At 37.7% G+C, this 25,850-nt stretch overlaps 2 protein-coding genes across 2 annotated transcripts in view; one reads left to right on the top strand and one right to left on the bottom strand.

The window, feature by feature from the left end:
- SUGCT (succinyl-CoA:glutarate-CoA transferase) overlaps window positions 1-12,528 on the bottom strand; it is a 732,205-nt gene extending 719,677 nt beyond the window's left edge. The window contains exon 1 of the mRNA XM_032430614.1: window positions 12,362-12,528. Coding sequence (XP_032286505.1) covers window positions 12,362-12,479 — 118 coding nt within the window. The 5' untranslated portion in view covers window positions 12,480-12,528. The remainder of the gene's footprint in view (window positions 1-12,361) is intronic.
- A 102-nt stretch (window positions 12,529-12,630) lies between these two features.
- MPLKIP (M-phase specific PLK1 interacting protein) lies at window positions 12,631-18,525 on the top strand. The gene is made up of 2 exons (XM_032430590.1): window positions 12,631-13,297; window positions 14,347-18,525. Exons 1-2 carry the CDS (start codon window positions 12,833-12,835, stop codon window positions 14,545-14,547), a joined length of 666 nt encoding a protein of 221 aa, XP_032286481.1. The 5' UTR covers window positions 12,631-12,832; the 3' UTR covers window positions 14,548-18,525.
- Window positions 18,526-25,850: the final 7,325 nt, after the last annotated feature.

Here is a 25,850-nt window from a genome sequence, read left to right on the forward strand (position 1 = left end):
AAACAAAAATTTCCAGTACGTATAGCAAAAGATGTTTATAGCAATTTCATCTACAAGCAGAAGATGAAAATTATAACAATAAGAATTTTTTTCTCACCAGACTGGCAAACATTTATAAATTAATACCCAATATTGGCAAGGGTGTGGTGAAATGGGCACTTTCATACACTGCAGAATGTAAATCACTAATGACTTTGTAGGGCAGCAATTTAACACTTCCCATAAAAATTTTAAATATTAATATCCTTTGACTAGGTTCTCCTGTTGGTGGAATATAATTCACAAAAAGATTCCACATGTATGCCTAGACAAAGGTAACAAAATGTTTATTACAGAACTTTTTTGTCTTGATTTTCTGCTGTAAGTGTTTTTCAATCAACATTGTTAAAAATAATTTATATATAATAAATTATACAATTAAGTTTTGCACCTGACTGGCTCAGTAGGTAGAGCATGTAACTCTTGCTCTCAGGGTCCTAAGTTCATGAGTTCAAGTTCCACGTCAGGGGTAGAGATCACTTAAAACAAAAAAAAATTTTTTTTTTTTTTAAAGATTTTATTTATTTATTTGACAGAGAGAGACACAGTGAGAGAGGGAACACAAGCAGGGGGAGTGGGAGAGGGAGAAGCAGGCTTCCCGCGGAGCAGGGAGCCCGATGTGGGGTTCGATCCCAGGACCTGGGATCATGACCTGAGCCGAAGGCAGACGCTTAACGACTGAGCCACCCAGGAGCCCAAAACAAAACAATTTTTTTTAAAAATTAATAACAATTCAGTTTTGACATATACATACACCAGTGAAGTCACCTCCACAATCAAGAAATAGGACTTTCCATCACCTGAAAGTTTCCTCCTTCCTTTGCAAACTATCTTTCCCTCAATTCCCAGCCTTAGGCAACATTACATTTTCTAGAATTTTATGTAAATGAAATCATTTAGTAGGGACTCTTTTGTGTTTGGCTTCTTCCATAAAGCATAATAATTTTGAGATTCATTCATGTTGTTGCATTTTTTAAAAGATTTTATTTATTCATTTGAGAGAGAGAGACAGAGAGGATGAGCAGGAAGAGGGACAGAGGAAGAGGGGGAGGGGAAGCAGACTCCCTGCTGAGTGGAGAGCCCAACCCAGGGCTGGATCCCAGGGTCCCGAGATCATGATCTGAGCCGAAATCAAGAGATGGCTGCTTTACTAAGCCACCCAGGCGCCCCTGTTGTTGCATTTTTATGAGTGAGTAGTATTCTACTATATTTGTTATCCATTCAGCTATTGATGGACATTGAGTTGTTTACAATTTTAGTCTACAGTGAATCAAGCTGCTATGAACATTCACGTACAAGTCTTTGTGTGAACATGTTTTAATTTCTCTTGAGTAAATACCTAGTGGAATGGCTGAGTAATATGGTAAGTGTATCTTTAAATTTTAAGAAACTGCCAAACAGATCTCCCAAGTGCTTGTATAACAGTGCATGAGAGTTCTAGATGCTCCACATCCTCACAACACTGGGAATTGCTCTTCTTTTTAATGTTAGTTATTCTAATGGGTAGATAATGTTTCTTGTTGTGGTTTTAATTTGCATTTCCCTGATGAATAATGTTGAACATCTTTTCATGTAATAATCAGCCATTCATATATCTCCTTTTGTGAATTGCCCCTCTAAGTTTAATACTGAAGTAAAATATTCAAAACCATACAAAAATCCACCAATAGGTGAAGTGTTAAATAAGCACTGGCACATTCATACAACAGACTCTCAGGTAGATATTAAGAAAAATGAAACAGATTTATACATCCTGACATGAAAAGTTGACCAAGATATATTTCTAAGTTAAAAAAAAATCAAAATATAGAATAGGATGTATAATATGATCCTATTTTGTAAATATACATAATAACAATAAGAATGTATGTTGGTAGGGGCACCTGGGTGACTCAGTCAGTTAAGCGACCAACTCTTGATTTTGGCTCAGGTCATGATCTGAGTCATGAGGTCGAGCACCCAGTGTGGAGCCTGCTTACGATTCTCTCTCTCCCTCTCCCTTCCCCACACCCCCCTACCAGCACACATATATGTGCACTGTCTCTCTCTCGCTCGCTCGCTCTCTCCCTAAATAAAAATTATAGTAATAATATATGTTGGTAGTTGTAGGAGCATTCATAAAATTCTACCAGTGGTTAAATCTTGGGAAATTTATGCAGAACTTTTACCCAGCTAAGTTATATATTTCTGTAATTTTGCTTCATTGTGATTATGTTTCTAATCAGCAAAAAAAAAAAAAAAAAAAAGGAAAAAGTGAAAACATAAAGAATCAACAAAATTAAAGAGAAAAATATTTTCAAGAATAAAAACACATAGGGGCGCCTGGGTGGCTCAGTTGGTTAAGCGACTGCCTTCGGCTCAGGTCATGATCCTGGAGTCCCTGGATCGAGTCCCGCATCGGGCTCCCTGCTCGGCAGGGAGTCTGCTTCTCCCTCTGACCCTCCTCCCTCTCATGCTCTCTGTCTCTCATTCTCTCTCTCAAATAAATAAATAAAATCTTTAAAAAAAAAAAGAATAAAAACACATAAAAAAGACCTCAAATATAAGAAGATATTTTGACATTAGGAATGAATGTACAAGTAATTCTTGTTGCATAGTTCTCCAAAAGTACTGGTCATCTGTACTCAGGTCTCTTTTTAGGGCCCCTGTTTTATTTCAAATGATGCATGAAATACATTTAGGGGTCTCTTCATCCCATAAGTCTCATTTCATTACATATCTATTAAGAGAAGTCTATACTTCTCTACCAATGCCATCTCACAGCCATAATAAATTAGTAAAATTTTGTTTACCGAAGCAAAAACTTTTAAACTGAATTCATTTCACATCAGGCAATAGAATTTTACTTGTATGATCTGAGAAGACACCCAGAAAGAACTTCCAGAGCACACTGAAATCAAAATCAATGAACTTTTACACAGTGAAGAGCATGAACTCTGGAGACTGACTGGATTCGATTTCCTGCTCCAGGACTTACTCCCTACTGAACTTCAAGGTAACTTCACTTCTCTGAACTTCAAGGTAACTTCACTTCTCTGAGCTTGTTTCCTCATTTGAAACACCTAAATCATAGAGTTTGCAAGGATTAAATGAAATATTGTATGTAAAGTGTTCAGCACACTTTTTGGCATATAGTAATTGCCTACTAAAAGTTTACTTTTGTCATTACTATCACTACCATATATGTATTATGTAGTCATACACATTACATAGTCACCACCTATTAAAGTAAATGACTTATTCTAAATGTTAAAACAAGAAAAGAAAAACACATGATTATTTTAAGGAACAGAAATAAATATGACTCTCAATATTCTATACTTAAGAAGGATATCTACACATCCATATTTTGCCAGTTTGTGAAAGACAAGAATAAGCTGGATGGGAATAAAGGGTGATTATAGGAGGAAGAACAGTTGGAAAGGGCATCAGTTGTTAATTTGTTGTGATATATCGAGCAGCTTGTATATCGCTCTATCTTATTTAGCCTCTAGGATTAAAAGCTATTATAAGGATACGGCTGAGCAATCATGCAAAGAAATATAATTATAATGAAGGCGCCATCAATTCTATGCTTGCCAGAGCTGCTTCTAAGACTCCCCTGGTATTTGGCCCTAAGGTTTCCAGGACACAAATAAACTTGAGCAACACCAGAGTAGACATAATTGACAGATGCCCACCTAAGTGGCTCATCTGAGTGACAGCAATCATGGCATCCCTCCCCACTGTCCTAGCCAACATTAAAAAAAAAAAGGCCAAGTCATAAAACAAACTGATCAAATAACAGATCAAACAGAACATATAATATACACTAAAAGGATTTTTTAATTTGGTATTTTACAGAGAACTTACCTACCAGAACTTAGGAGTGAGAAAGCAGAAGATGGACATTTTTTCAAAGCATGTTCTCTTAGTCTGCTGAAGCTTTATTTAGAACAGTTAGCAGGATGTTATCTTTCTAGCATGTGTTAGAAGTCTTGAAAAAAAGCTCTGTTCCTAATAGTATAGTTTGACAGGTAATTATAAGAGTTTAGAGTACTTTAAAAATTAGTATCCACTGGAATACATTCCAGGGAAAGTAGAATTTCGGAGCTATAAAAAGTTGGTGTGGGAGTGATGCCCAAGTTACAAAGCAATCACACAATTTAGAGACAACCAGAGAATAGTTAGGTGGGTAATAACTTACAATAATTTATAATCCACCTCTGCTGACACCCTGTTTCTTAACAACTGTCCTTCACCTACAAGAACTTGGCTATTACTGTGGGATTTGCAATCAAACAGGTTTTAGAACTGTTGGGTGCCACTATTTTAACGAAAACTTGAGAAGTTTATAGGAAGAACATGTAAAAAGATCAGACAGGGGGCTTCTGAGTCATGAATAAAGCACGCCACAACCAAAATACAAGTCAGTGCTAATCCAAAATCCCTCTGCTCTTCCAACTTCCCAGCTCTCTTTTGCAGTTAGATTGGGGTGAAATGCCTGGGGTCTGGCCAATGAAATGGATAGGCACAAGTAACACAAGCCAATTCAGGCCTGATCCTTAAAAATATCCCATGAAATCCTCCAGGCTTCTCTTCTCCTACTACTGTGACCTTGGAGGCTGCAAGTTTCAAAGAGTGAAGCTAGACGTGCAAAAAAGATGTTTTTATTGTATTCAGCCCCTAAGATTTTGGGCTAATTTGTTACTGCAGCACAACCAAGTCTATCATGACCACTAGAGATACCCAGCATTGGAGGAGAAAAATGGCAGCCTCTAAGCAATATCACAGCATCAAAGCTAACAACTGATAAGTCCATTTCAGGATACTTTTACTGTCCCTTTAGCAGCAATCTTCAAACTGGGATATGTGAAGACTTTCCGAAGAGATACATGAATCATTTTAAAGAAATCAATTTCCAGGTTTTCAACTTCCATACATATTCTTGCCTAAAACTGATCAGCCTATGACTAAGCCTTCTTTCATAACCCTTCTCCCCACTAAGCTAAAGAAAAGTATATTCCTCACACATCTCAGATCGTACTCTCACCTTAGCTCATATTATAAAATGTATTTAAGTGTTAAAAACTTTTTTTTTTTTTAGGAGGTAGACCACAATACAGATTGGTATGTGGAAAGGTGGAACACTAGCAATTTATAGACTTTATAAATCAATTTAAAGTTATAGAATTTATAACCAAAAGTCAGCAAGCCAGAGTAAAAAAATTCAATGTTCAGGGCTCATTAATGGGCCATCCTGAAGTTAACTACTCAGATGATCAGAAGTGGCTGAACCAGGAACTGGTGGAGCAAATGACAGTTACTAACTACTGAATATGAGTGCTCACAAACCCCAGAGGCTCCTTAAACTCAATGTTGGTGGTATGGCTGTCCTCTCCGAGAAGACTAACCAAAGGTAAGTTATTTGCACAAATAAGAAAAAGGCATCCCTTCTAGAGAACTGGCAAAACAGTGCTCACTCTAGGTTGTTGATGAAACACTGTCATAAGTACTTGAGGGAAATTATAATTTAATCACAGCAAAGAAGAAAATGTGTGTGTGCAGGGAGTGGGAGAGGATGTTGCAGTGTTAGACTGTGAACAGGATGAGCCCTCTTTTGACACAAAAAAAAGATACTGAGTCCTATTTTACAGAACACTGCAAATATTTAACTAAGAGGAATAGAAGGGAAGGGAAGGCATAGGAAGGAGCAGCCTGGAAGAAGTGTGTAGGGTGGATATGCATGTGAAAAAGAATATGTTTTACAATTTGATTTGCTTTTAACAGCTTCCAGTGGGTAATTCTGAAGAGCAGGAGAGATGTCTAGAGAATTTAGGATGCTTTCTGTGTGAGGGTCTACGGAACCCTCCCAGAAACTTCTCTTCAAGTAGTAAAGATAAAAATTACTCTTCAAGGCTTTTAGTTTTAGGGGATGGAGAAAGGAAAACAAAGAGATGTTTCCACATACAGAGGCAGAACTTAATGTGGCCTAGCATATGTTCATGTTACAAACTCTTTAATACTGTTAATACAGGTTATCAAATTGTCCATGAGAAAGGCAGTATTTATACTGGCACCAGCAGTGTATGAAAATGGTATTTATTCTCCATCATCTTCCATAACCCTGGATATGATCTCTTGGTTTTGTGGGATTTTTTTTACTTGTTTGTTGCAAATTTGACAGTTAAAAATTTGCATGGCACTGTCATTTTAATTTGCATTTAATGACTTCTGAAATTAAATTCTGAAAGTTTTTCATATTTGTTCTCGTTTCATGTCTTCTCTTATAAATTATTCTTATAAATTCTCTTATAAATTATTTTGCCCCATATTGCTAACTCACATTTATCTTACTATTGATTTGTATGGATTCTTTATGCAGTATGCAGTAATAATTTAACCTTTTACCATTTATTTTTTGTGAAAGTAACTTTTCCCTATCTCGTTTGCTTTTTTAGTTATATTGGAATTTCGCTTTCAAAAAAATCATTTTACTGGGGTGCCGGGGTGGCTCAGTCATTAAGCGTCTGCCTTTGGCTCAGGTCATGATCCCAGGGTCTTGGGATCGAGCCCCACATCGGGCTCCCTGCTTGGCAGGAAGCCTGCTTCTCCCTCTCCCACTCCTGCTGCTTGTGTTCCCTCTCTCGCTGTCTCTCTGTCAAATAAATAAATAAAATCTTTAAAAAAAAAATAATTTTACTTTCCACCTCTGGTATTATTTCAAGATTCCTCAAGACTACCCATATTTCCAGTGATTTGCTAAAAGGATTCAGAGGACTCAGCATATAGTTGTATTCGTGACTATTATTACAGTATATAGTTGTATTCGTGACTATTATTACAGTAAAATGATATATGACAGGATCAGCAAGGGAAAAAGACAGGCACAGTCTGGAAAAATCCATGCACAGGCTTCTCATGTTCTCTTCCTTCTGTGAGGAGCCACACCAAGCAGCTTCTTTCTCCAGAAACAAACAAACAAAAAAAAGAGCAGCATGTCCAATGCTTCTGCTCAGGGAAGCCTATTACAAACTCAGAATCTAAGGTTTTTACTGAGGGCTATTCACAGAGACATGCTGTGTTTCCCATGTACCAAATTTCCAGACCAGAGGAAAAGCAGGTTCACCATAAATCACAAGGATTGTACAAAACACTTAGGCACCCTTATTAATTAGGAAGCAGTTCAAGTGCCAAGTTCCCAGATGTCATCCAAGGGCTAAACTTCTAAGATGGTCCTTTTAAATACAGCAGCCCAAGTTGGCTCAGTTAAGTGTCCAACTCTTGATTTCAGCTCAGGTCATGATCTCAGGTCCTGAGATTGAGCCCCACGTCGAGCTCCACACTGGCTGTGGAGCTTGCCTGAGATTCTCTCTCTCCCTTTGCCCCTCCCACTCTCTCTCTCAAAAAATAAATACATAAAAATTTTAAAAATTAATAATAAAGACAGCAGCCTGAGGCCTGCTATGGTAACTCTTTTCTGCACAGGTACCAAGTTCTCCCAACCCTAGATTATATAAATGCTTATGTGTAGGTGGGTTTCCCATTTAAAAAGCTTTTATTTTCCTATTTAAAGATTTAAGCTATCTAAGGCTTATTTTTTTCTATTTCAATATTAATAGTTGCTTCTTGGATAAGCAATTAATATTTTTTCTTGCTTTCTGTTTTTTTTAAACACTTCAGGTTACCTACAAAATGTATGTATTGTTTATATAATTGGAAAAATACAAAAATACAACTTTCAGTGAAATTAAAATTTTATTTTCTGATTTCAAAATAAAAATTTGTGTCTTGAAAACAATAGTTATACTCTCTTAGGTTTTCCTTCATATTGAAGTACTCTGTCAGCAATTTTATTCTCAGTGAAAATTTTTGTGAGTTAATGCTTTAATACCTGTGTTACACCTGAGTAAAGAATATTAGTCTACAGGGGCACCTGGGTGGCTCACTCGGTTAAGTGCCTTCATCTAGGGTCATGATCCACGGTCCTGGGATCGAGTCCCCACACGAGGAGCTGCTTCTCCCTCTCCTGCTTCCCCTACTTGTGCTCACTCTCTCTCTCTCTCTCTCTCTCAAATAAATAAATAAAATCTTTAAAAATATATATTAAAAAAAAGAATATTAGTCTACAGGAAGTCATTATGTATAAAACAATTCACCTGTGCTTGACTACCACAGAAAATGCATACATGCTTAGAGTTGAAAAGAAGATGATTAACAGTAAAGTTTGGCTCTCAGAGAATCCTGAGAACAAGTTGCTTCTAATACTTGCTTTATCAATGAAAACATTATGTAGGTGATAGTTAGTGATCCACTATGTTCAGTATAGGCCTAATCCTATCAATGACTGAACTAATCACATCCTAGAGATACACTGACTTTTTTACTACTAGAAGTCTTTAACATGAAACAGCTAATAACAGGACTGCTATAAGAAAAACAGAGATAATCTGAAAGTTGCAGGAAATATTAAGGTAAAGCTTATACTCTAAATGTACATACAAACATCTCTATACATAAAAATTATTAAATACACTCCCCTGTAATATAAAGTGTTTTACATCAAAAACATATGTTTTTAATATTTACATTTATGCATTTTTAGCCTGAGAGTAAACACAAGGTTCTGGAGCAGAGATCAGAGTCATTATTACTTACACCAAGAAATGTATCACTTTTCCCACACCTAATACGCCACAGGCATCGTAACAAGAGCCAGTTGGTTAGGCCGGTCCATACAGGGGTTGAACCACAGGAAAGGTCCCCAAAAGTATGAATCTGGGAATATGTATATTATAGTTGCCCAACTGCTACCTTTCCCTGAGAAAGGCAGGAAAAAAGCTAATCTTCCTAATGTAAGCAAATTCTCCTTAGAAAAGGGAAGGTCTTAGAGTTCTTACCCTTTGGAATGTAAATAAATGTCTCCCAAGGGAAGATTAACTTCACAAGGTTTACAATCTCAATCTTGAATGTCTCCCAGGCTCTGAGTTTTATAACCCTTTGACAAAAGAACAAATTTCCTGGGCATTCTCTAACAATCTAATCTCTTAACAATCTTTTAACTTCCAAATCTTGCCCTTTAACCCAGGTTCTAGTTTTCTTGGCTTACAAAGCTGTGACCATGCAGAAACATGAAAATACACACTTCTTGAAAATACACAGTAAAACAAACCAAAACATTTATATTTGCAGCTCTTGTTAATATCGGACACCTCCTAAAATATTGGCTTTCACACCCTTTCTGGAGAGCCCTGGGAATTCCTCAGAGGTGCCCCAGAAGCCTCTTTTCAGAGGGCCATTTAGAGGTGCAGAGTGAGCAGGGCTCTGAAACCCCAATTCCTGCTTCAAATACAGCCTATCTGCTCTCAAAATTTGGGCTTCCAATTATGTTTTTTGAAGATGAGGCTCTACCAAAAAAAAAAAAAAAAATTGAAATCCATTGGGGGAAAAAAAACAAAAAATCTTAGGCAACCTAAATAAAATAAAAATCCTGTCTTATAGAAACAGACATGGTTCCATTTACATTTACACTTAAATTTCCTTGGCTTGGTGCTCTTACTTGCATTAATGTGAAACCTATAAAACACACACCACCACAAAGTTAACTGATTATTACTGGGGCTCCCCATATAGTTCACAGGTACTCAGAAAGTTCTTGATGTTCTGTCTGTTGATGTCCTATGTATACAATGCCATTTGAAAAAAGTACGTGAACACTTCCATGAAAGCACTGCCCTATCCAGTATCCTGTTTTCTCCTGCCGATCCTCCCTAAACAGTGCTGTAATTCTCTTTTGGGGGGAACCCAAACCTCTGTTGCTCACAAAAATAAGTGCCCTTTTCTCTCCACAGGACTGAGACTTCAGGCAGTAGCCACCATACTCTCATATCCACCATCCCAGTTCCTCTCTTTTCTACTTCCATGTAACCCAACATAAAACTTCATCCCCCTCCCCTCACCTCTCTTCCCCTGAACTCACCACCATACAAATAAATTCAATACAGATAGATGCCTCAGACCCACCAGTTCAGGCACCCAGATTGCAATTCCCATGCTAACAAATGGGAAGATTCTAGCGACATTTATAAAAATTCAATATTAAGGTTATATGTGTTAATCTCTAAATCTAAAATAATATGCTATACAGCACTTTCAAATTTTTACAATGTTTATTTATCTATTGCATTTTTCAAAGGGCAGACTGGGTGGCTCAGTAGGTTAAGCATCTGCCTTCGGCTCAGGTCATGCATGATCCCAGGGTCCTGGGATGGAGTCCATGTCAGGCTCCCTGATCAGTGGGGAGTCTGCTTCTCCCTCTACCCCTCCTCCCCACTCAAGCCCTCTCTCTCTCTCAAATAAATAAATAAAAATCTTAAAAAAAAAAAAAAAAAAGACAGACTGATTGCCAATTTATTCATCTTTACTTAGGGGAAAGAAAAATCTCCTGGGATTCAAGAAGCCTGAGTTCTGGTTGCACCTCTGTTATGTGAACTTAAGCAAATCACTTAACTTCTCTTGGCCTATTTCTCATCTCTAAAGAGGCAAATGGCCTATTCTCAAAAGGGATCCAAGTGGAATCTGGAGTTTTCATATAATTATTAAGGATTAACTCTCCCTCAACCCTCATACATACCTGCAAACCTGATGAAGGGCACACTGTCATGTATAATCTGTCAAAATTTTGCACTGTATTTCTTTCCTTCCCCCATTTCTTTTTTTTTTAAGATTTTATTTATTTATTTGACAGAGAGAGACACAGCTGGAGACGGAACACAAGCAGGGGGAGCGGGAGAGGAAGAAAAAGGCTTCCTGCGGAGCAGGGAGCCCGATGCGGGGCTCGATCCCAAGATCCTGGGATCATGACCTGAGCTGAAGGCAGACGCTTAACGACTGAGCCACCCAGGCGTCCCCCCTTCCCCCATTTCTAATGCAAGTTCGTATGTGTAGACATATGAACAAGACATCGCTACAAGGAAGAATATTCTAGAAGTGTAAGCCAAGTAAAAACACAATACTATATTTTAATCAATTCTGCAAATCATTTGCCAGTTATAAAAAAAATCAACAAAGGTAACTTTGGTCCCCACCACCCTCATTTTTCTGCTCCATTTACCCAAAAAAGTAGATTGGTTGATGGTATAAAAGGTAAGACAAGTGAGAATAGCTGAACGATAATGATGTGACCGACCCAACCGTTCATTCAATAAATATGAGTGCCCAATTACCAGGCATTAAGCTAAGCACCAAAGACAACGGCCAAAAGCTAAATTTTTGGCCAAGACAGAAATACACACTAAAATGGATAATCTGGGGTCCTCACCCTTTAACTGCATCGCTAAGCCTTGATGGCATTATCCTGACTTGATCGATTCTACAACTGTGTCTAAAGGAGAAATTAGATGAACAGAATTCCCTCAGAATAAATAACAGAAAGCCACTTGTGTCTCCACTCCTCAAGGAGGATGCAAGCTGAGAAGACATCACACTGCAGCTAGCCTTGTCACCCCGCAGGTCATACACACCTGCAAGGTGTATAGGCTGACAAGCATAGGTCCCGGCCACCCGCCGGGCTGGGGTTTCAGGAGTCCTAAAGTTCTTTAAGATTGTTTCCCACGAGCTGATCTGACGAGTCAGAGTGTACTACCATTCCCACACTCTGAGGCGGTAAAGAAAGTTCTATAAAACGGTACTAAATTTAAGGCACATCTTTTAAATAAAATCCTGGTACAGGTGTCTGGCACAAACGCGTGTTTTATTAGACATGAGGTGTCATGCTTGGATTAGCACATTTTTCTTTATAACCAAACGTCTATGAAACAGTCAAGATTTTCAGAGCTTTCGTCAAAGTGTGCTCTTTGAAAATCAGCATCTCTGCCTCGGAGCCTCCTCCCTAACCCGCTTCCATTTACCAAGAACAAGGAAGGGAGTAAAGTCCGACATTAGTTAGCACAGCCTCTCCCCCCAATTCTGCAGAGCTTACTCTGAAATCCTTTCTGAAATGCGGCCGGGTGTACCTTTGCAAAGTGAGTTAAACTCGGGAGACGAGACAGGGTAGGCGTAAGGGACAGAGGCGAGGCGTCCGCCCAGTACGACCGCGCAGGGGCGACCTCTCGGCCCCCGGCCCGGACGCCGAGCAGGGTGACCCCGGGGCGGCCGGGGCGCGGGGCCAGGCCGGCCGCCGGGCCACCGAGCGAGGGCCCCGAGAGGCGGGAAAGGCCAAAGGGTGGGCTGCGGGGGCAGGAGACACTTCGGGAAAGCGCGGGCGCTCGCCCTATGGCGCCGCCCGAGGGGGAGACTGGGGCCGGGGTCCCCTTCGCCGCCCGGACCGCGTCTCGGAGGGTACCTGACTGCGGGCGGCCGGTCCACAAACCCCTCCCGCCGCCCGGGCGGAAGAGAAGGCGGGTTCTCCGCAGAGCCACGACCCTCGCCAGCGTCGCCAGCATCGCGCGCCTCTCAGACATCCTAGGTCTGGGCGTGAGAGAAGAGCGCAGCGCACGCGCCGCCCGTCGCCACAGGGGGCGCCCGCGAGCACCTCAGGCCCCGCCCCCCGCCTACTGGGCGGGGCCCCGCCGGGCACTGTTTGCCCGGCAGTGCTTCCCGGGCCGTGCTTTCCGGGCCGCGCATTCCGGCCCGCACAGTCGTCTGGTCGGTCGGTCCCGAGCAGGCACCGCAAGACCATAAAGGCCTTTGCTGGAGCCGAGTGTTCGGCTTTTGTCCTTTTTCTTTCTTTACTTAAATCTGCTTAATCTCTACCCAATTCAGTAACCCACTTCTACCCTGCGCCTGACGGAACCTTTGTGAGGCCGGAACCGATATGTTGTACCGCGCTGGCGGCCAGGGGACTGTTTTGGCAGAGGACCACCTAGTCTGTGAGAAGGGTTGGTCGGGACAGTTCCGGCGGGAGAACGCGGCAGTGAGGTCCTCGTCTTCGTCTCCTGATATGCACCGACAGAATTTTCGACCCCCGACTCCTCCCTACCCCGGCGCGGGTGTAGGAGGTTGGGGTAGCGGGAGCAGCTTCCGGGGTACCCCGGGCGGAGGCGGACCGCGGCCGCCCTCCCCTCGGGACGGGTACGGGAGTCCGCATCACACGCCGCCGTACGGGCCCCGGTCTAGGCCCTACGGGAGCAGCCACTCTCCGCGACACGGCGGCAGCTTCCCGGGGGGCCGATTCGGGTCTCCGTCCCCTGGCGGCTACCCTGGCTCCTACTCCAAGTCCCCCGCGGGGTCCCAGCAGCATTTCGGCTACTCCCCAGGGCAGCAGCAGACCCACCCCCAGGTAATAATAGCCAGCGTTTGCCGAGCTCTTACTGTATGGCAGGCATGGTACTAATAATAATCCCTTTACATGGATTATTTTGTCTAATCCTCTATGAGGTGAGATACTATTGTTGGCCCTGTTTTGCAGATGAGTAAACTGAGGCTGAGAGAGAAGTTAAGTAACTTACTTTAGGTGACCTTACGTAGCAGAGCTGTACTTTCTGCTTTGAGCTGGTACACTGCCATTCCTACACAGATTTCCCTAATTTCCTGTCCTTTGCCAGGAACCTCGCCAGTTCGTCTGAGTAAATTATTCTCCGAGGGGTGAAAAAGCGAATGAATCCCCAGCGTAGAGCTCATCTGAGTTAAAGGGTTACAGACTGGTGCCATTTTCCTTCTACTGGCACGCTTTCTTGGGCAGGGCGGGGTGGGGGGCGAAGGTGGTGGAGAGGGGAGCTTCAAACTACACTGGCTTCTGCTCCAAGTCTTCTTAAGGAAAAATCGGTGCTTTTGGAAGTTTCCCATTCCTCTCAGTGAGAGTGAACACAGGAGACCGAGGGAGTATTTCTGGTGTGTCTAGGATTTCTGCGGTTTAAAACTTGAACGGTTTCCTACTTTTCGTTGTGCTAAACCAACCCCACCCCTTTTGAGTCTGGAGCTAAGTAGATAAAATTTCATAGGATGGAAAGGTTCTTGAAATTTTGAAGCTGTAGGGTTAAAAAAAAGTTTTAATTTCCTTCCAGAAAAAAGGTGGAAATTTTGAGGAAAATTTGAAACACAATTTAATTCATCACCAGTTGTTAGTTCTGCAAAGTTACTACATGAGAAATCGAAAAGTATTTGAGCTGACAGTTGGCATGGAATTATTAATACATGAGTATGTCAAATTGGCTTAAATACTTTTACAAACAAAAACACTAGATTAAAGGAAGAATGGACTTTGCATTTGAACATGTTTGGGTTCAAAACACAACTTTTAACTAGCAATGTGATCCCCACTAGCTTTAAAAAATAAGTGCCAATTATCTCTACAAAACATTTTTTTAACTGATGATTTTTTTTCTAAAGGGTTCTCCAAGGACATCTACACCATTTGGATCAGGGCGTGGTAGAGAAAAAAGAATGTCTAATGAGTTGGAAAATTATTTCAAGCCTTCAATGCTTGAAGACCCTTGGGCTGGCCTAGAACCAGTATCTGTAGTGGATATTAACCAACAATACAGCAATACTCAAACATTCACAGGCAAAAAAGGAAGATACTTTTGTTAACATTTCTGAAATTCACCCGGAAGCTTCATGTGTCAGGAACATCTTGGACAAAACTTTTACTCATGTAATTAAGTTGAACCCTAAGATGGTGACTTTGAATAATTAGTTGAGTCTTCTTGGTATTTTTCATCATATCAAGTATTGTTGATATTAGAAAAGACATACAGTAGAATAACTTGCAATATTTAGCTCTTTGGAAGTGCCTACCACATTTTAGAAGATTTACAGTTTCCAAATATTTGAAGTTCATGGTTATATAATGGACATTTGTCTTTCAATGGTTTTCCAATGTTTTAAAATAAAACATTTTGTCTTTCTAGATATATTGTGGTTTTGTCATATGCTAAAGAAGTAGAATTATTAAAATAATGCCTGTAATCACTTGCTTAGAATTCGTAGGTAAATATTTTGCATACTACTTTTGAAAATGAAATAAACCATCCTTTGAGCCGTAGACAGTTCTATATTTGTTCACAGGGAAAGAGGGTGAAGGAAGAGAACAGAAAAGAATTCTATTCATATTTATTATAACCATTGTTCTTTGTGCATATTTTATGTAATGCTTTTGTAAATTCATTGAAACTTGATTGAAAGTCACAGAAACCCACTTAAAGGGTATTTATACTTTTTATACTCATCTAACTGGAAAGGGCAATGATAGACCTATTTCTTGCATAGATAGATTAAAGTGTTCTGTATCTGAATTTTTCAACATCTCTCAATATTATGGAGTCATTTTCTCTTGAGCCAAGGAAGATGGGTACCATCTGAAATCACTTCCTTTGTGAAGAGAACATCTCCCAACACTGTCCATCCCAGGAAAGACAGATTTGTCATGCCTGGATCATGTTTCTGTAGTCCTGAACTAATAATTGCCCAAGGCAGTGAGGCCTAATTAGCTTGAACTATGAACCTCCCCTATAATGAGATAGGGTCCCATAATCTTCAGCCCCACTAGGCCTGCCTGGATTCAAAAAGCGGTTTTCCAAAGGAAGGGCTGCTACGTTTGTATACCTACATTAACTATTTCTCCCCAAATATTTGAACAAAACTGAGTCTTCTAACAGGCTTTTTAGATATCTTGAGATCACAACATGATGAAGATAGAGCTAGTTAAAATTCTCTTTAAACATTCCCAAAAAGAAACATCTAAAAATGAAATGGTCACACCACCTATTTGAGCCATACTCAGTTCTTACCTGTTAGGTCTCACCGAGGCAAAGAAGAAAAGGAGAAGGGAAGGAGTTTAGACTAGTAGAAGCTCCACGACAGCCAGGACTATTTCTACCAATTAAAAGCTGGATGAGTTATTTAACTTCTCTATGCCTCAATTTTTTCATATGTAAAATGAAAATAGTACCCATGTCATAGAGGTGTTGTGTTTGAGGATTAAAAGGGTTTATATGTGTGCAACTCTTAGGCCAGAGCCTGGCACATAGTAAGCACTCAATAAATGGTAGCTATTACTTTCTCATTCACCCCTGTAGAGCCTCAGCTGTTAGAATGATGTCTGGGAAATAGAAGGTGCTTAATAAATACTTGGTGAATGAATGCAGACATTCTGATTATAACTACTGTATTGCTCTGCCTTTTCTCCTGTTATAAAAGGGATAGTAAATTAGTAATTTTCCCGAATATTTCTTTATTCTCTAACGTCTTTCCCAGATGATTTGAGGTCATGAAGTATGATGAAAATTAGAGCAAGAATACTTTTGTAAACCTTTTAATGAATTTTATAGGTAAGAAATACTATCTTTAGGAAATGGTATTTGGAAATAATTATTAAACCACCTCTTAAGAGATCACTGGGTTATTGGCAAAGATGAAAAAGGAAGTCAGAAAGGATTTTGTGCCAATGTATTCATAGCATATTTGGAAGATACACAAATTGTAACAGTTCTGATGGTTTACGCGCATCTTATTTCACTGTACATGTAATATTAAACAACTAAATGTAAAAATTCTTTCTTGCCAAGTCACCAACATCCACTTCCTGAGCTGACCTTTTCTGACTTTCCTAAGAGAAACTTTTGTCCTCGGGAAAGGTGCATTACTGTTTGGCTCTAGTTGGTAGTGTATTCAGTTATCAAAATTCTTGCAACATTGATAATTTGGTTTGTTTCTATTATTAGTCTATCTTTGTTTAGCTGAATGAAAGAATTGATCATTCTTTAAAATGAAAATAATTGTTTTTTAGTGTTCCAAAATACACATTTTTATACCTCCATAGAAATGCTATATAACTTAGAAAAATTTTTAGTTAAGTATGCATCTTAAATATTCAGGTAACTAAAGAACAGAAGTTGGGTCTTCAAACAAGGGTGTGTGCACTTCTGGGAGTCTTCAACCTTCTAAGGGAAATGCAGGCATCGAAAACTTTCCAGATCCTCAGTTCCCATATATATCCCTTTGTTAAAATTATCTGTCTAAAGAACATTTCCATGTTCAGTGGATCATGCCAGTTCTCCTTTTTACCTCTGCCTTTTGATTATCACCCTCTCCCATTTTACATAAGAAAACTATGGCAAGCTTGTAGTTTATAAAAATAACCCCAACAATATTTCAGGTCCCACATAGTCTTATAGAACCTTGCACTACCCCATCAAGATGTGAAATTACATCCCATCCCTTTCAACCTGTTCTGAACAGACCTTTCTGACTGCCCAATTTAAGAAAGTATGGTGGAAGTTTTCGTTATGAGTGAAGTGTGGTCTTAGAAATGGGTTTATTGGCCCATGTGGAGATGTTCAGAATTCAGATATGTTGTCAAGTAGGAAATAGTATAATGACAGTTTTTGTTTAATGGCCTTGCCTTTGTTTCCTGACTTCAAAAAACCCATTTTTCCTGTGGGTGAATCATGTGAAAGTAAAGCAGAGAGCAAGAACATAACATGAAGGTAAAGTTACCTTATTTTTAGGCAACAAACAAATAAGATTACTTGCCTCCTCTATTTTAGAATATTCAAAATTGGTACAAAAGCATGATGGGTTTTGGTGAATGCTGTCAAGCAAACTATTTTCACCATTCTCCGTAACAGTGAAGAGCCTGATAAATATGTCTCAAACCTGTCTCAGCATAATTAGCATGGTTTCAAGGAGGAAGAAGTTAGAAGTTCCATGTTTATTTCTGACATACTAATACTAGATTTTCCAGTGAAAAGATCCCATATCAAAGGTAAGTTCATGACTGTATATTTTTCAGATTCTTAGGAGAAACATTCTTATTAACTTTGCCAGTTCATTATCAGATTCTGTAAATCCATATTAATTTTTTACCTGGCCCAACTCTTCCTTATTTCCTGTTTTTTCATTCTTAACATGTATTTAGGTTTAAGTTAACATAAATATATTATGGGTTTTATTGTAAATAAGACACATAATAGTCATTGGTATACCTTGCATGTTTCCTGAACTTGCTAGTGATTCATTATCTTTTTTTGCTCCTAATTTCCACAATCTAATTCTTCATCTAATATAAGACACTATTGTATGATTCACTATTACATACCACTTAGTAAAAACACTGCCCACTAAATTATGATAGGCCACCAATTGTAAGATGCATCCCAATTTCATAAATGTGAAAATGTGTCTTAGTTAGATAAAATACTATAAACAGTAATCATAAAAGCAGAACATATACTCATGTATAGATAAATGGAATAAATATCCCCAAAATATACACTAGGACATAGTGCATTTAATTTTAGAAAATCAGTTTAGTTATGATTAATTCTTTTCAGATACTTCTATTACATCCTAATTCTGTAAAACAAAAATGTTTTTCAAACATAAAATTTCTAATATATATAGAATTATCCTCAAGAAATCTATGCAATTTCCAATTTTGTGGGGGGTGTTTCTTATTCAGTTGTGTCTTAATTTTAAGTTCTATAAGCAAGATGACTAAGTGAAAGAGTTACAGATAAGTCTTACTAAACATCTTTGGTTAACTCCCAAAGAATTAAGGAAAGGGGCGCCTGGGTGGCTCATTCGTTAAGCGTCTGCCTTCGGCTCAGGTCATGATCTCAGGATCCTGGGATCGAGCTCCGCATTGGGCTCCCTGCTCAGCGGGAAGCCTGCTTCTCTCTCTCTCCTCCCCCCGCTTGTGTTCCCTCTCTCGCTGTGTCTCTCTCTGTCAAATAAATCTTTAAAAAAAAAAAAAAGAAGAAGAAGGAAAATGGCTTGAACAGCAAGGTCTTTAGTGAGGGTGGTTTTCAATTTTTTGCTTTCAAAATCGAAGAAAGCTCAGATTGTCAGTGAAAATCATTAAAAATAATTTGATGACAGACTCGGTTTATAATTTTTGGCATATAACTTAAAGAGTCCAAGAATTGAGTGGCATCACTATAACAGAATTCTTTCTGTTCCTTTTTACTATATACATGCATTTACTCAGCATTTATATCTACACGTAAAAAATAGTAATAAAATTGATGTCTTATTCTAGCAATGGCAGAATTTATCCATGAATATGAGAAAATACAGCACTATCCATCTCATTGAGATACATTTCCAATAAACTTGTGTTTTTAATACTTTAAAAGTTAATATATTTTTTTATCATTTGAATAGTAATGATAATCCAGACAATGTTCAACACTTGGAGCTTTATAGTTGTTGGAAATGTATTTTTTTAATTTCTAAAAATATTTTTTATTTCAATAAATATGGTTTTCATGTATTTTGGGAACAGATGTATAATAGAGTATCAGTAAAAGACTTTGAAGCAATACACTGTATTGCAATGAGATAAAATTACATGGGAGAGTACAATGGAGATACGAATTGGGAATAAAATAGCATAAAATTTCTGATAACTATTTTAAGGAGTGATGGTGAATATCAAATTGCTGTGATATATTGATTCAGCTGGATACCTTAGTATTGTACTAGATTTAGCTTAAAATTTCAATATTACAGAAATGACTTCCTTTACAGTTTTTGAGATTAGGTAAAAATGTTTTTATATTGACTTGAACATGTATAAGAGGGTATATTACTTTTCAAAACATTTTAGAGAATATATGACCAAAAATTTTAAAGGTCTGCAACAGAGGAGGAAGAAAGGAAATATAGTAAATTATAAATCCAAAAGAAATCAGGGAAGGAAGAAAAAGTAAAAGTGACAGTAGTAAGTTTGAATATATCACAGTGAATCTAAGAAAAATAAAAATTCATTTTAAAGAAACATCAGATTGGATTAGGAAAATGGAATCCATCTATCTACTGGTTTTATAAAGATACATCTAAGATAAAGGGTTATAAGGGCACCTGGGTGGCTGTCAGTTAAGCAACCAACTCATGATTTGGGCTCACGTCATGATCTCAGGGTCGTGAGATCAAGCCCCACATCACACTCCACGCTGGGCATGGAGCCTGCTTAAGATTCTATCCTTCCCCCACAAATGTGCTCTCTCTCTCAAAAAAGAAAAAAAAAAAATGATTATAAAATGAAGGGTTATAAAAAGATTCAAATTCACAGTGGGGATTTAGCACATCTCTTCCAGATATGGATATAGCAAGCAAATGTGGAATTTGTAAGGATAGAGAGAAATGGTGCACAAAACAGAGATTATAGGTAATACATGCATATTCTTTTCAAGTACACACAGCATATAATAATTTTTATAAATGTTCTAAATCACAAAGAGCCTGCAAATTTCAAAGATTTGATTGAATATGCAGACCATGTTTCTGACCAAAATGTTTGATAAATTTAAAAAGTACTCTCCATCAAAAAATAAAAAAATAAGTCCATGAAACAGAAGACAAACTGTAGAGAATGTTAAGAAAGCAAAAGCCTAGTCTTAGGATAAACTAAACAAAAATTGACAAAGGGGGGAAAAAAGAAAAAATACATAATATTAACCTTTGGTATAACATCAGAAACTATGCAAAAAAAAAAAAAAGAAGACTACAGTAGGAAAACAATAGTGATGGAATCACCAAGAAGGTTAATGCAATAGTGAAATGAAATAAATCTTCATTATTGCATCATCCTTCATTTTTTTTATTGCATTGCCCCAAGTACTGCATCATATTTTAAGAAGATATAAAAGAAGTCTAGAGACACTATCCATGTAAACTTTTTAAGCTTTCATTGAGCACAGTTAGGAATTTGTCATTTTTTATTTTGCATTCATATGGCAAAGAAAAAATTAACAGGGATTTCATGATTGTTAGACAAATGAGCACTCTGGGTTCTAACCCTAACTAAATTTTCAGATGACAGTATCCTAGAAAATTTTTCTCCAATTCAGGAATCAATGAGTGAACATACATTTCTAAGGACAAAAGGAAATACATCCTCATCTAGTTAGTCATCCAAATGAAAGGACTTCATCACACAATACTGTGTTATAAGAACATCATTTGTGTTTGTTCATCAAAATTTACATGATAGAGTTTATAAGACAAATTTTAAAGGCAGGTGCATATTCAAAGGTGATTGAAATGAAGTATATGATATAAAAGTGAAAAATCAATTGGACTGAACTAATTGATGTTTACAAATCTAAAAGTGAAAATGTTTTGCAATTATGAAGCACAATCCTCTTCAAAAATGTGACATCAAAGTTTTAAACTGTATTATATTTTGAAGATTCAAGTGTAAGAAGAACCAGAAGGAATACTAATACAGAGCCCATTAGAGATACACTTGGAATCTGGAGTCAAGATTTAAAAGTTAAATATGTTCTAGGCTTTATGACAGTTAAGGAATGTCCATTGCATTTGAGGTACATTACCCGATATCTCATATTAATACCATGAAAACCAGGAAAATAAAAATTTGGATTTGCTATGTTTATATTTTTATTCAAATTTCTAGTAAAGTATCTCACTATCTTTATTCTGTACATTTTGCTGAACTTAAAATACTTTTAAAAATTAAAAGGGTCTTTTGGACCCAGATGACAAATGCTTATTTTTTTTTTCTGGTATACTGAGGATTAAGAGGAAGAAAGTATATTACTACTGTAGAGGCTTTGAAAGTCACTCAAACATAGTATGACCAAAGTATTTGAAAACAGATGAAATGAGTAATTTTTTAGGAAAGGACATGATCAAAATTAAACAGAATAGGAAGCCAGAATAAACCAAGAGCCATGATAGATACTGAGTTGATAATCATTCTCCCCATAAATGACACCAGACTTACCAATCCTTCATGGAACACATTAATGCCTATATCTCAAAAACTTAACTAAAAAAAAAGGAAGAATAAGTATCCAACGCAGCCTACAATCTTCGTATTAACTTGATCTCAAGCCTAGCCAAGGACCTATAAATGGAAATTGTACAATCTAACTTATGTACATAGTGCTCAAAAATCTTAAATAAGATCACAATTCAGCAATTACCGGTACAACAAGAGAAAAGTGAAGAAAAAACTAATAGGGTGTATATCAGGATTGCGGTGATGTTTTGGCATCTGCAAATTTATTTCTATATTACACCTGACTAAAGGAGAGGATCCATACTAATAACTCACTAGATGAAGACAACTCATTTCTTAAAATTACACAGAAGTCTTTGAGAAGTGGGAACGGAAGAGACCTGAGGTATGAGAGTTGTAAAGGGAGAGAAGAAACTATTCCTATTTGCAGATGATGTCTGTGTACAACTCCAAGGGAGGCAAACTTGAATTCCTGTTCTGGATCCAAGGGCAATATACAATTAACAGCATTACACCAATCAAAGAAGACAGTAAAAATGGCTCATCCTCCATAGCAAGTTGCAATAAATCTTGTAGGGGGGAAACTACAGAGAAAACTGCAAAGCATTTTTTAAGAACTTTTTAAAAAGCATGACTAAATGGAGAGTTTATTCATGGATGGAAAGACAATATTATAAATATGCCCATCCTTAAATTATAAATTTAATCTAATAAACTCAAAATAGTCCTTATAGACCTTGCAAAATGATCCAAATATTTATATGGAAGAAGAAATGGTCAAAATTAGTCATAATAATGTTGGGAAAATAAGCAGACTTGCTCTACCAGGTAAAGAAACTTGTAAAAGTAATGACTGGTGCAGGAATAAACAGACTAATGACACAAAAATAGAGACCTCAGAAACTCACGCATTTATAGAAAATATATGGTTAAGATAGCACTGCAATTCACTGGGGAAAAGACAGACAGTAAGTGCTAACAGGTCAAATATTTAGGTTTATGAAAAAAGTAAAAGTGGATACTTAACACCATTCAAAAGCAAAATTTTCAAGTAGAATAAACACCCAAATGTGAACAGTAAAACTAAAAAAAAAAAAAAAAAAAAAAAAGGAAGAAAAAATAGGCAGCAGCATTTTTTTATGAACTTGTAATAGGGAAGGTTTTTTTTTTTTTTTTTTAAGATTTTATTTATTAGAGAGCAAGCAAGCACACAAGCAGGGAAGCAGCAGAGGGAGAAGGAGAAACAGGCTGTCTGCTGAGCAGACAACATATTAAAAGAGTTATATACCATGAACAAGTGGGATTCAGTATTTAAAAATCAATGTGGGGCGCCTGGGTGGCTCAGTCGTTAAGCGTCTGCCTTCGGCTCAGGTCATGATCCCAGGGTCCTGGGATGAAGCCCCGCATCAGGCTCCCTGCTCTGCGGGAAGCCTGCTTCTCCCTCTCCCTCTCCCCCTGCTTGTGTTCCCTCTCTCGCTGTGTCTCTCTGTCAAATAAATAAAATCTTTTAAAAAATAATAAAAATAAAAATCAATGTAATTCATCACATTAACAGGCTAAAGAAGAAAAATCATATGATTTTATCAATATATGCAGAAAAAGTAGTTGACAAAATCCAGCACCCATTCATGATTAAAACTTTCAGCAAACTAGGAATAGAAAGGAACTTTCTCAGTTTGAGAAAGAATATCTACAAAAACCTACAGCTAATATCATACTTAATGGTGAGAAAATAAGTTTCAGCAAAGAAAAGGCAAGGATGTCCCCTCTCAACATGGCTTTTCAGTGTACTGGAAGTCCCCCCCAAAAAAAGGAAATTTTTTAAAGGTATACAAATTGAAAAGAAATTAAACCCTATTCACAAATGACACTATTGTCTATGTAGAAAATCACAACAAAAAAAAAAAACCCTGAAATAAGCAATTACAAAAAGCTTGCAGTATACAAAGTCATTATATCAAAGTTAATTGCTTTCTTATATACAGCAATGAACAATTAAAATTTGAACCTAAAAGTCCAATATGGTGGGGTGCCTGGGTACCACAGTCAGATGAGCAGTCAACTCTTGGTTTTACATCAGGTTGTGATCTCAAGGTTGTGAGATTGAGCCCCAAGTCAGGCTCCACCCTAAATCTGCTTGGGACTCCCTCTCCCTCTGCCCACCCACCTCTACCCCCTGCTCTTTCTTTCCTTCTCTCCCTCTCTCTAAAAAAAAATCTTTAAAAATCCAAAATGGCTTAAATTAGCACACACACACAAAAAAAAACCCTCAAGTATAAATCTAACAAAATATATACAAGATCCCTATGAGGAAAACTGCAAAACTGGTAAAAACAAAGTAAATGGAAATATGCCATGTACACAGGTAGGAAGACTCAAGAATGTCAAGATATCAGTTCTTCCCAATTTGATTTATAGATTCAATTCAATCCCAATCAAAATCCCAAGAAGTAATTTTGCAAATATTGACAAATCAATTCTAAAGCTTAATTGAATTAATAGGCAAAAGACTGATTGTAAAGTTTAATTATAAAAGCAAAATAACCAACAATATTGAAGAAGAACATAGTTGGAGAACCGGCACTACCAGACCTCGAGACTCCTATAAAGCTGCAGTAACCAGGAACATGTGGTATTAGTGAATAGATAACCAGGTCAATGGAGAAATAGACCAACACAAATATAGCCAACTGATCTTTAGCAAAGGATCAAAGGCAATTCAGTGGAGAAAGGACAGTCTTTCAACAAATGGCACTAGAAGAACTGGAAATCTACAGGCCATAAAAAGTGAATCTAGAAGTACACCTTTCAAAAAAAATTAACTGAATGAATCATAGACCTACATGTAAAACAAATCTATAAAAGAAGATAACATAAGAAAATCTAGGTAACCTTGGCTGTGGTAATGACTTTTTTAGATACAACACTAAAAGTATGATCCATAAAAGAAAAAGTAAGTTAAACTTCATTAACATTGAAAATTTTTCTGCAAGACAGTGTTAAGAGAATGAAAAGTCAAGCCATGGATGGGAAGAAAACATTTGCAAAACAATGAGATACTGTTGTTACAATGGTTAATCCAATGGCTAAAATTCGAAACACTGACAACACTAAATGTTTAGAAGGCCCTAGAGCAACAGGAACCTTTATGCATTTCTAGGGAGAATGCAAAATGGTGGCCATTTCTTAAAAAACTAGATGATCTCAAACCAAATGATCCAGCAATCCTATTCCTTGGTATTTACACAAATGAATTGAAAACATGTCCACACAAAAACCTGCACATTCATATTTATAACAGCTTTATTCATAAATGCTAAAACTTGGAAGCAACCACATGCCAAGAGGTAACAGACTGTGGTACATCCATACAATGGAGTTATCCAGCAATAAAAAAAAAAAAATGAGTTCTCAAGTCACAAAAAGTCATGGAGAAAATTTAGAAGCATATTGCTAACTGAAGTCAATCTGAAAAGCCTACACATCCTATCATTCCATCGATGTGACATTCTGGAAAAAGCAAAACCGTGAAGACAGTTAAAAAGACCAGTGGTTGTCGGAAGTTGGAAGGGGTTGATGGGTGGAGGGAGGAATGAGTAGGTGAAGCACAGGGGATTTTTAGCGCAGTGAAACTATTCTGTATGGTGCTGTTAATGGTGGATACATGTCATTATATACTGACCCACACCCACAGCATGTACAGCACAAAGAGTGAACTCTATGACTTTATATGTTAAATAATGTATTGATAATGGCTCATCAGCTATAACAAATGTACCACACTAATGCAAGTTGTTAATAGCAGGGGAAATGGGGATAAAGGGAGGATGAGGGGGTATATGAGAACTTTCTGTGTTTTCTACTCATTTTTCTGTAAACCTAAAGTGAGAAAAATAAAGTCTATTAATTTTAAATATTTTTTACTTTGACTTCAGTGTGGAAAACAGAGTTGACGATAGGTTCTTGAAGACCATTTAGTAAATCACTAAGATAATCAGGGTCAGAGATGGTCATGAATTGCATTAAAATAGCAACAGTGGAGCTGGAAATGGATGGATTCCAGGAATAAGGAGGTTTACAGTATTAGTCCTACAGCTTACTTCTGTATGAGAGAAGGTATCAT

Source organism: Phoca vitulina, unplaced genomic scaffold (genome assembly GCF_004348235.1).
Source record: "Phoca vitulina isolate PV1807 unplaced genomic scaffold, GSC_HSeal_1.0 scaffold44, whole genome shotgun sequence".
Classification (NCBI taxonomy): domain Eukaryota; kingdom Metazoa; phylum Chordata; class Mammalia; order Carnivora; family Phocidae; genus Phoca; species Phoca vitulina.